Source organism: Microtus oregoni, unplaced genomic scaffold, assembly GCF_018167655.1.
Source record: "Microtus oregoni isolate MIOR12 unplaced genomic scaffold, Mior012 000160F_ref0000428, whole genome shotgun sequence".
In the NCBI taxonomy this organism is placed as follows: Eukaryota; Metazoa; Chordata; class Mammalia; order Rodentia; family Cricetidae; genus Microtus; species Microtus oregoni.
Genome location: NW_024544815.1, coordinates 199775 through 211908, shown reverse-complemented (window position 1 = coordinate 211908; position 12134 = coordinate 199775). Strand labels below are relative to the sequence as shown.

At 45.5% G+C, this 12134-nt stretch overlaps 1 protein-coding gene across 1 annotated transcript in view; it reads right to left on the bottom strand.

Annotated features, from left to right (window-relative positions):
* LOC121445131 (uncharacterized protein KIAA2012 homolog) overlaps positions 1–12134 on the bottom strand; it is a 95800-nt gene that overhangs the window by 35149 nt on the left and 48517 nt on the right. The window contains exon 12 of the mRNA XM_041647139.1: positions 8234–8313. Coding sequence (XP_041503073.1) covers positions 8234–8313 — 80 coding nt within the window. The remainder of the gene's footprint in view (positions 1–8233; positions 8314–12134) is intronic.

Below are 12134 nucleotides of genomic sequence, written 5' to 3'. Positions count from 1 at the left end.
TAATTAGGGCTTCCACCCCCGACTCTGTTTTGTTGGTGTGACTTTTCCAGTCTGACAATCAACAGCCAGGGAACCTCAACTTGATTCCTCTATAAAAGGGTCATTTTAAATCTGTCACTAGAGAAACAAGTTGGTCGTGGTGCTTAGATTCCTAGATTGGGCCATAAAAGCTTGTCAACCCCATAATTTAGAAAGACTGTGAAGTTGAACTAGCCCCAGTGATGCTGGGACAGGAGAGGGTTGGAAGAAGAAAATCAAAAATGTCCTCTTTTCTCCCCTGCCTCCTCTCCTCCCCTGGGCCTTTTTGTCCCCTAACCCTCTAAGTTTTCCCTAGCACCATTAGCTGTGGAGTGGGGAGCCCACTGTGTTCCAAGCCCCCCAATTCTCTGCTTCCCTCCTCCCCACATAAGCTCCAGGTCCTGTCTGATAACAGCGAGAATAAGAGAGCTGTAGGGATTCTTCACTGAGCCGCCTCCTGTGTCTGGCATTGTGCAAGCCCCTTGTGCAAGCTGCTTCCCTTACTTCTTGCCAGGATGCCATGGGGGAAATGCTCTCCCTTACACAGGAGGAGACTGAGTCTCCAGTTAAGTAACCTGCCTCAAGCCACAGAGCCAGGAAGCAAGAAGATGGGAGCTAAATGTGCTTTTATGGGATCCCCAATCTTCAGCTAGGCCTCGTTGGAGGTGCAGGTCATGGGTGACGGTGGCCCTGGTGGTCCTGACATTCTCATGCGTAAAATGGAGTCCATAACTATACATGCAACTGAGCTGTTATAAAGGCTGGGAATGATATTCCCAAGTCCTTTGTATAAAACACCCAAACCACCAGCTGCTATTACCTACTATTCAGAAAGACTCTCTAAAGATAGTGGGGAGAAAATTGTTCATATTTGTGGGGATTTGCTGTATTGTTCCCTTTACTTTTATATGCGTTTGAAATTGTCCATGATAAAAAGAAAACAGAAGGAGATCTTAACTAGACAGGTGTTGTGTGTCACCAGCAACCAAGACATCAGTACATGCAGACTTATTGGAATAATGATAGTCACATAAATCCGACATATAAAACTTTAGTTTTGTAATAAAAAATAAACCCTTCTAGGAACTCGTTCTTGAATTGTCTAGGGAGTTTGGGAATGGACAGATTTGGGCCAGAAAGGAAGTTTGCTCTAGGTCTTCAGAAATTCTTTGAATCTAGTTTCACCACCAGGGAGATATTTATAAAAATGAGAGGAGGAGGTGGGGAGGGCAGAGAGAGGGGAAAGGGGCGCAAATTTGCAGGAAAGGGGGCACAGAACAGTTGTCTCTAAGAGGGAATAAAGAAGGTTGATTGTTGGCATCGATGCTGGAACTCACCTCACACCCTTACAAGGATCTCTAAGGAGAGTGCCAAGCGACATCTCCAAATGAGCACATGACTAGAGCTTTTCCAGAGAGCAGAAAAACAAGTCCAAAGGGCCACCAGCATTCAGCGGCGCTGAAGCCTGCAGGAGGTGAGGGAGAATGCCGACTTAACCTCGTTATCCGTACCGTGGTGGTAAAACATGACCACCTCAGTATCATCCTCCAAGGACTGTGGGCTTTTCCCATGAATCATGTATTTCTATGGACTGTGAGTTTTCTGTGACACAGAATTTTCCATGCCAATGAGGTATTTTGTTTGTCAACTTCTTCCGGTGGCTTTCTTTCATGTTAGACACCAGAATACTAAGATGAATTAGGTGACAAAAGAAAAAAAAATCTGGCTTTAAAGTTTGGAAGCTTAGCTAAAAAGTTAAATGGAAAACAAGGTATGGTATGGCTTAGCTGGACGGGTGAAAAAGGTTACCTTTAAACCTTTGTATTGTAGGCCAGGCGGTGGTGGCTCACGCCTTTAATCCCAGCACTCCGGAGGCAGAGGCAGGCGGATCTCTGTGAGTTCAAGACCAGCCTGGTCTACAAGAGCTAGTTCCAGGACAGGCTCCAAAGCCACAGAGAAACCCTGTCTCGAAAAAAAAAAAAACAAAAACAAAAACAAAAAACAAAAAACAAAACAAAAAAAAAAACCTTTGTATTGTAGTGGAAATAATCTTTTTGTACACTGTGAAGATGTGTCTTTGTCAAGGCACCTTCTGATTGGTTTAATAAGGAGCTGAATGTCCAATAGCTAGGCAGGAGAGGCTAGGCGGGACTTCCAGGGAGAAAGAGAGAGAAGGAGAGGAGATGAATCTAGGCAGGAGATGCCAGAGGACAAAAAGAGGAAACAGGAGGTAGAGAGGGAAGAGAGGTAAAAAGCCAAGAGACAAAACAGATTAATATAAATTCAGTAATTTAAGTTATAAGAGCTAGTGGACAAGTTTAAACTATAGGTCAAGCTTCATAATTAATAAGCCTCTGAATTATTATTTTTTTTTTTTGTGAGCTGGTGGCCCAAAGAAAAATCTGTCTACATTGTACAACACAGTGTATCTACAGGTGCATCTATGGGTTTATTGTCCAGAAGGAGAAAGGCTGATAGAAGCTTCAAACATCCCTTGTGAAACAGGTGAGGGCTATACACAGGCTTATTCGACCCAAACCCTGTCATAGTCAGAATGACAGGCCACCTTTTGAAACCCCAAAATGATAAACTTAAGACAGTAATGTTGGGGATCTTCCCTGGAGCTGCCGTCTCCAGTCCCTGTCCGAAGAAAGCCCACCTTGCAGAGGCTCTACCTTTGAAGGGTATTTAAGGTCTGGCCCATAGATCCCTTCGTGGTTTTCCCTCGTGTCTTCTCCTCTTTCTTGGGATCATCTGGGAATATTTTGCTTAGATTAAACCTGGATTTATTAATTTGGTCTGATCTGATTTATTGCATCAGTGGAATTACTCGCTACTGTAAGATTAAATATGAATTTATGCTACAGTAAGCTCACCAAAACCTAAACTTGTTAGGATAGGTGAAAATAGAAAGAACGTAATGAAAAGGGACGTCGTTCCAGTTTGATATAACTTTTAGGAAATTGCCAAAGTTCTGATCTCCAAAGCGACCACAGCAAAACCCCAAACCAAAATGCCCAAGAAATAGTATGTTATAAAGCATGTTTGCCCTTTCTTTCTAGGCTGGAGTTTGTTTGAACAAAGGATAAGACAGGTGAGGCTTGCTTCATTTTATTTATTTTTGTTGTCTTTTTTTCTGGAGGCAGGCTCTCTCAACATAGCTCTGACTGTCACTGTGTAGACCAGACTGGCCTTGAACTCACAAAGAACCACCTCCTTTTGCCTCACTAGTGCTGGGATGAAAGGCATGCATCACTAAGCCTGGCTGCTCTATTAACAAAGGGGTGTGGTTATTCTTGGGAAATCTCAGGTTAGAGTTTGTTGTTTGATTCTCTACTGGCGACCTCTCTGGCCTCACAGTTCTGCAAACGAGAGCTGGGAGCCCCTCATGTCCCAGTGACAGAGTCAGGACTGAGTGGACAAGAGAAGTTCATACTTGAGAAGCAAGCTTGAGAATAAGAGACAAACTCACTGACTCTGAGTCTTAGATAAAATGTTGAAAAAGAGTTGAGGTCTAGCCAGGCAGGGGTGCACACACCATTAATCGCAGCACTCGGGAGGCAGAGGCAGGTGGATCTCAATGAGCTAGAGGCCATCCTGGTCTACAAAGCGAGTTCCAGAGCAGCCAGGGCTGTTACACAGAGAAACCCTGTCTTCAAAAACCAAACAACAACAACAACAACAACAGCTCAAAAAACAAACAAACAAAAAAAAGAGTTGAGGTCCTTTAAAGGTAAATTTGATGGGCCCTATTCAACAACCAAATACAAGTCTGATTAATGTTAAATTTGCTAAAGGAGGATTTTAAGAAATGATGTTGCAAGCTCGGTGGTGGTGGCACATGTCTTTAACCTCAGCACGTAGGAGGCAGAGGCAGGAGGATCTCTGGGTTCAAGGCCAGCCTGGTCTACAGAGCGAGTCCCAGGACAGCCAGGGCTACACAGAGAAACCCTTTCTTGAAAAACAACAAAAAACTAGGGTGCTTTTTAGCTTGCTGGGCATTGTGACTCCCGGGTCATTTTAGCTACTGCTAGATATAATGTGTACTTTAAAAACTACTTATTTAGCTAAGGACAGTGGTACATGCCTCCAATCCCAGGACTTTGGAGGCAGGGGCAGGTGGATGTTTGTGAGTGGGAGGCCAGCCTGGTGGCCTGCATAGTAAGATCCTCTCAATAAACAAAAAACAGGAAAAAACTTATTTACTTCTTTTTTTTCCCTTGGGTTTTTGTTTTTGTTTTCTTTTCCAGACAAGGTGCTCAGTCTGGGTCTGAAGTAGTAAATCCTCCTGTTTCAGCCTTCAGGAAGCCCGAGGTTACAAAAGCATGTCACCATGTCCATCTCGAACATGAACAAACTCTTTATAATCTTCCTTTCCTTTATAATAGAACGAATGCAAAAGAAAAACAATATTCCTTTCCTTTATAATAGAAAGAAAGAATGAAAAAGGAAAACAATAACCCCAGGAGAATGAAGTAAGGTTTGAACCTAACGCACCCTAATTTCTAGCTAGCTTTGTTGTGTGTACTGTTTTCAAATCTTTCTCTTATGGATGCCTGAGAACAAAACAGAAAAAGCAACAACCATAGATGCAATCATGACTGACTTAGGATTTTAATTTGCACTTTCAAAACATTCAGTCAAAGTGGGTATGATGTTTTAAAAGAAAATGGACCCTAAAGGGATTGGCACTATTAGGAAGTGTGGTCTTTCTTGTTGGAGGAAGTGCGATACTTTGTAGGTAGGCTTTGAGGTTTTCTATGCTCAGGCTACTTACTCCCAGTTTCACAGACCACTTCCTGTTAGCTGCAAGATTTAGGATTCTCAGCTGCTTCTCCAGCACGATGTCTCCATGCCTGCCTTCATATCTCACCATGATGATAATGGACTAAACCTCTGAACTGTAAGTGAGCTCCAATTAAACGTTTTCCTTTATAAGAGTTGTGTGGTCATGGTGTCTCTTCACAGCAACAGAAACCCCAACTAAAACAGGCGTGGTACCCATAATCTCAGTGAGGCAGGAGAATGGCCAGCCTAAGGTACATAGTAAGACTTTGTCTCAAAAAAACAAAACAAAACAAAACAAAAAAACCACCACCACCACCAACAGCAACAACAACAAAACCCAACAAATAACAACACCAAAAAAAAAAAAAAGAAAAAAGAAAAGAAAAGAGAAAGGAATAAAAAAGAGACAAAGAGGAAAATCTGGGTTTAGTTGCTCCCCAGGGAATGTTCAGCAACCTGTGGAAACATTTTAGCTATCACAACAATGTATCTGGTGAGTGGAAGTCAGGGGTGCTGAGCAATGCCCAGGCTGGCTCCTCCTCCCCAGGGCCTGCTCCAGCCTCAGGATTGCCCAGGATTAAATCAAAGATTCTAGGAAGATCATGTATCCCTGCCTGCCTCGACCTAAGTCCAGGATGATCTTGGCTGTCTGAGTCCTTTGCCTCACCGAGGAGAGACAAGTACTATCTATCCAAGTTAATGAAGTGATTGAAATTTTTTTCTTTTTAATTTTAGTTTCTCCTTTTACTACATGGATGTATTAAATTCCCCTTCTGGAACTTTCATTTAGGATTTTAACATTCTTTTCAGGTGCCGGACACCTCACTCAACCTTGAAGCCTCTCCACAGAGGCCCCCGGGGAAGAGGAAAAGCTCTGGTGATTGATGTCAGCGACCCACGGAGGGAAGAGCAGGACCGGGTCTCTCGAGACAACCCAGGAACTAATTTCTCTTAATCAGTTAGTTGTAGGGCCCCAGGAGGAGCCACAAGGCGTGAGGGGAAATAAATCTGAAGGAGAAAACCAAATTCTGCGAGGAGCTGGAAAGACCTGTATTTAAAAAAGGGCATGCACCATACCTTAGGACTTCAGAGATGGCGGGCTTCCTCCCTACGCAGCTATTAATATGCAAAAAATGCCTTCATAAATACTTGATTCTGCGCTCAGTGGGGAGGCCGTTCATTTGAAAGGGGAAATGGGAGCTTGGAGTTGAAACACGTCCGCTTGTCTCTTTTTTCTCTCTCTTTTTTTTTTCATTGCTTTTTTCATCTCCACACTACCCTTGTAGCTCCCCCCCCCCCCCCCCCCATTTCTCAGACTTAACCCCCTCCTCTAACTCCACGGAAGCTGCTGATGGCAGCTGCGGCACTGATTTGACGGATGCACTTGGCACTGAGGCCCTGAACCTCGGGCTGGGTGTGGTAGGGATTTCTCGGCACCTCTTCCTGGGGTCTCCCCACCCTTTCTGCTCTGGCCCTGGCGAGGCAGCTGCTGAAGACTTAGAGCGTAGGTTTTCAATGCTGCCGGGAGGGGGCGCCCGAGGCAGCCCTCAGACCCCGGGGACATTGGTGCACTTGGCCAGCGACGCCAGGCTTTCTCTCCTTCACACTCCCCAGTCTAGGCCTGTGGCTTGGGGCGGCTGTATCCCAAAGGTCCCACCTTTGGGGATGCTCAGCCAGCACTATGACTTTTTTTTTTTTTTTAAAGTATTTTGTGTGGGAGATCTTATGATATGGCCAGACCCTGACGATGGAGGGAGGAGATGAGTCAGGGAGGGATTAATGGAAAAGAAAGAAGGGCTTGATTTTTGCTGCTGCTGCTGCGAGCCGACTTTGTGCTTCAGTTGCAAGAAAAGGCCCTAGCAGAGGCAGGGAAGCCACGACTTGCTTGGGCCCTTGGCCCGTCAAGGTAGGACACTGAAGTCTGCTGGGTAGAAATTTGTTTCTAAATCCTTCCCAGATGCTTTATAGTAAACATGAAATTAGTCACTTATGTGGAGTAGGCTGAGGAAGTAGTTAAAATCCGAGGCAGTGATTAACCTAATAAATGGCCGCTAGCCTCAAGAAGTAAGGGGGGGGGGGGAGGGGTGAGAGGACTTTTTTTCTTGGCTTGGGGGCTGGTGGGGCTCCCTAGACTTTTCTTCATATGGCTTCTCCTTCCCGGGCGTCTTTTTAAGGAAAGAAGGCCACGGTCATGCCAACAAGCCAAGGAGCTCAGAAGGGAAAAGTAGGCACAGTACAGTCTCAGTTTGTGAACTTGCCAAGGCCTTGCAAGAGGAACCAGAGTTGGAGCTTAAAGACCCAAAATCTATGTTCAGCCTGACTGCAAGGTTTGTAATTTAGTTCAGTTGTTAATTGGACACGGCTGGGCCACTCTTTGCAGGCACTATTGGCCTCCTCCAGAACAGCCCTAGGCCGCATGAGTTTGGACCGCGCTGGGAGTAGTGGTGGGAATTGTATGGCCTTTGGAGCTGAGGGATTATCAAAATATATTGTGTTTTCTTAGTTACAGCTTTCTATTATTGCTATTGTTATTACTTAAGGTCTTCATATTCCCTATGAAGAGTGTCTTCAATGGAGGCATACACATACGCACACATACATGCACACACACATACACACGCACACGCACACATACGCACGCACACATACGCGCGCACACACGCAACACACACATGCACACGTGCACACACGCAAGACACATGCACACAAACGCATGCACACACACGCACACACACGCGCGCACACACACGCACGTTATTTCTGGGCTTCCTCAGTAGCAGAGAGATGGTCTAATTGTGCTTTACTTCAGGGCTTGGCATTTGCTGTCTTCCTTTATCCTCCATGTAACTTGTTGAAACAGTCCCATCCATTCAGCTAGGCTGGCTTCCCAGGGAGCTCCAGGGGAAGCTCCTGCCTGTCTCCTCACCTCCCACAGTGCTGGGATTACAGATATAGCCACTGTGCCTGCCAGGGTGCCAGGGCTTTTTATGTAAGGCCTGGGGATCTGAACTCAGACCCTCATGACTGCACGGCAGGTGCTTTACCAAGGGAGCCTTCTCCCCAGCTCCTAGCCTTGATGCTTTAAAAACAACGAATAACAGCAGACGTGATCGCTGTTCTCTGCCCACTTGGAAGGAAAATGTCGCCCTTCTGCTTGTTGCTGTGTTCTTGTTCCCCTTCTAACTTCGCAGAAGTCTGGGAAGAGTCTGCTTTGCTTCTTCACACCCACAAAGGACCACACAATAGAACCCAAGCTTGAGAGTCAAGGAACCCAGTGACGTAACGCCTTACTTGTTCATTTTACTGATGAGACAAATGAGGCCCGGAGAGATAAGAGTCTCATTTAGGGTCACATAGCAAGTCAGGACAAGAACCCCGGACAAGTCTCAACTCCCTGGGTTGCGCTCACTCAGAGTTAATACTGTACCTGCTTCTCTGTTGCTTGAGTCAGAGGTGAGGAGGTTTCATAAGGAGTTCGATGAAGATTGGCTCTGGATTTGGTGTTTGCTAAGGGGAGAGTCAGAGAGAAAGGGAGGTCAAGGTGTCAGATCTAGGTCTCATGAACTTTCGTACGAACCGTATGATAGCCATACACGCTTAGCTCATGTGCATTTAAGATTATAAGCACACACCTACGGCATTACCTATACCCCACAGTCTCTGCAGACACGTCTAAACACCTAATTGAGGGGGGGCTAAGCTTTATATTCAAAGTTGGATTTTCTTCTTTGGATTGGTATTTTAAAAAAAGAAAAAGTAGATGTTTTTGTGCTCTTGGAATTCAGATAAAAGCTGAAATTTAAAAGGAAATATTGATGTAAAAAAACTGCTGATGCTGTTGAATATAAATTTTGTATGATCACACTTTACTGAAGTGGGAAAAGGCTCTGAAAGATTCCAGGAAGAGAGCCGAGATTTCCCTGCTTCTCAGTGTGGAGTGAGGCAGTGCAGCAAAGGGAGACAAAAGTCAGTGTGGCTGTGGGCGTGATGGCACTCTCCACAGTAAAGTGTCACTCCTCTCCTCTCCTCTCCTCTCCTCTCCTCTCCTCTCCTCTCCTCTCCTCTCCCTTCCCTTCCTTTCCTTCTTCCTTCCTTCCTTCCTTCCTTCCTTCCTTCTCCTTCCTTCCTTCCTCTCTCTCTCTCTCTCTCTCTCTCTCTCTCTTTCTTTCTTTCTTTCTTTTTTGAGACCGGGTTTCTCTGTGTAACTCTGACTGCTCTGTAAGCCAGGCTGGCCTCAAACTCAGAGATCTGCCTGCCTCTGACTACTGAGTTCTAGGATTAAAGACGTGAGCCACCACCACCTAGCCAGTATTTATTTTTTATAGGCTCATCTTTTTCTGTGGTTCCTCAGTTTTTTTTTTTTTTTTTTTTACTTCTTCCTGATTTGTTTGAGGATGACTTCTGCATAAACTTAAAACACATTTTTAGTCTAAATCAGTTTGGGGAAACTGAGGTTCAGAGGATAGGTTTGTGTGGGGTCAAGCCTCCACTTTAAAATAGCTCGGCCAGGAGCTAGAGGCTAGGTGTCCTGAGCTGTGTCTTGTGCTTGCCACATCCTAGCTGCCTGGCCAGGGTCCATCCTCCAGACACAGCCACCCAGCAGAACTGTGTCATGATGAGGTTCACTTCACAGTGGCTCAGAAAGAACCCTGGGCTTTTCAGAAAAGAAATGTATAAATCCTAATGCATAAGGGAAGTTCTTGCAATAGCGGGGGAATGAGTCAGTCAGCCAGAGTTCAAGAAATGTAAACACATCTCTAGATAGGAGACTGAAAAATCTCTTAGGACTTCTCAGCTCTTGGGTCAAGACCTTGGTAATTTACTGAGGTCCACGCTGTCAAGGAGGAGCTGAGGCTCCAGCTGCATTCCTGGGAGATAAAGCAATGGGGGTGGTAAAACTCCCTTCTGGAGCAACGTGGGGAGATCTACCTCTTGTGCGACCCAGGCCACTGGCTGTCAACCTAGGGTGGGGACTTCTTCCTGTTTCAGGAGCTGGTGTGCACAACCAAAGACCTCACACCACTTCAGCACTTCCGGGCCGCCTGAAGCTGCTCGGGCCTTTCTGTGATGAACAGGTCTGCCGCTATTGAGATAACAGAAAACACATCCCTGGCGGCCCACCAACCAGACTGATCAGATTTTCGAATGCTCCCATTAATCTAGCCGTGGGCTTTTAGCGAGGAGATAGCATTCCCATTAGATAACCAGGCTATTCAGAGGTGACCCTGCCTAGAGGGATTTTAGCCTCAACCCTTCTGCCTTCCTCAAATCATGGCATTCTTCACCAAACACTCAAACCCTGAAAGGCGGAGCGAGATACTGATTCTAGCATGGAGTTCGGCTCCTTTAATTTTTCCTTCTATTTAAATCTGCGTTGACAATGTTTAATTCCCAAATTGCTGTTTTAAATAAAAGTGAAATACAATTATATTTACTCCTGCTTGTTTTCCGGAGAGGGGGGAAACTCTGATGGGACCCATCTGGTGGCGGGACAGAAACCTAACTCCAAGGAGCTGCCTTATCAGGACAGGTGGGCCACCTGGCTCCTTCTGCAAGTCAGGGCTTGGTAAACACTGGCCCGGCAGGCTCTGAAATGGCCAAATGTTCTGTGGTTACCGGGGCAGGAGCTGTTGGAGGTGCTGGCAGGAGCCTCTTGAAATCTGTTCAGGGCTTTTTTCCCACACACCATTTCTCAACAGCGCACCCTTTGATCACTGGGGTGCTGTCACAGAGTTTCCTTCCTAGTCTTCCGTGTCATCGTCAGGCAGGCGATACATCTGCCACACAGAGACCTCAAGTGCTGTGGCCTCCTCACAGCTTCGTGCAGAGCCTCGCTGGCCCCAACAGGAACCATTAAGAGACTCCCCCCCCCCGCCCCCCTTTCACATCAGCCCTGGTACCTTCAAGGTTTTGTGTTTTGATCATAAATGGGAAAATGCAAATGCAAATTCCAGATTATTAAAAAAAAAATTCTTCCCAGGGTAAACTTAACTATAAAAGGAAGGAGACTGCCATGCCAGTGACCTTTCCTTAAAAATATCTAAAAATATTTTATATGCTGTGACTCAAGATGCTTATGACCTATGGAGTGTTATAATAAATCTCAAGTCTGTTTGTTGAATGCAAAGAGACCAAGCCCCGAGCCGGCCTGTTGGGGATGCCATTATCAGATTCTTAGGATGAGATTTAAGGCTTTGTTTATGATACACATTTTCCTTTTAAATCTTCCTGACTGAGAAGGAGGGTGAGATAGTCATATTAAACCATTGCTAGGGACCCAAGAAGGCCTCCAGGCGAAAGACATACCCCTGGGAGGTCCAGCTAAGGAGCCTGTCTAGAAAATATGAGTCAGTCCGGATTTAAATATGGACAAGCCTTGCAAATGTGAGAGCGGTATTTTTCTTACAATTTGGGATATCAGTTCTTCTATTTACATACCTTTCCTGGGCCTAGCTCAGTCTCTAGGGTCCAGCTTTTGGTTTGGAGAATATACACTTCTTCTAAGGGTTCATCGTTTTTGTTTTTAGGGAGAAGTCCAGAGGTTCATGGCAGTTTACCAACCCTAAAATGGAAATTAAGCTGCCGCACTGTGGAATTTAAATTTCAATTTTGTGGCAATAAATATCAATGACTTAAGAGACCCTCCAGTGAAGACTTGTCATAAGGTTCATAAATGAGCAAGTCTTTGGTTGTTGTGGATGGCCCATTTCTCGCTCTGCCTTTCCCTCCTCTCCGTGCGCCTGCCGTTCAGGCATTACAAGTTGCTCATCCTTCTCTCTCATTCGGCTATGTTCCCTAACTCTCCAGAGGTCTCTTTCCCTCTAGAGTCCTTTCTTTTCCATTTGGCTAGTTCCTACACATATCTGTAGAAACTCTGCTGTGGGTGTTTTTCTTTCCTTCCCAAAGCAACAGCCCCCATACTTCATAACTCATACTCAGCAATCATTCTATCATTAAGGCATGGCTCTCAGCTGTGTTATTGGGCCTGGCGTGGTATTTGTGGCTAGCAGACGGTCATGTGGTGTTGGCTGAATTAATGAATGAGCAATTTCTTTGTGTCTTGTAAAACAACCTTTACTATTCTTTCTGTTGAACATGTTCCAGTGTTGGTGCTTACACTGACTTCCAAGTGAAGAGTTGTGGGGAGACCAACCTGTGGACACAGCGTGTGAAGAAAGCAGGAGAAGCTCAGAGGCCTGAAGCAATCTCTCACGCTTCAGGAGCACAGATTCCCCGAGGGCCACAGAACGGGAGGGACTCTGTGGATGACTGGCTAACGGAGTTCTAGCCTTTAGCTATTGTGGCGAAAGAAAAAGCTAATGTTCTGA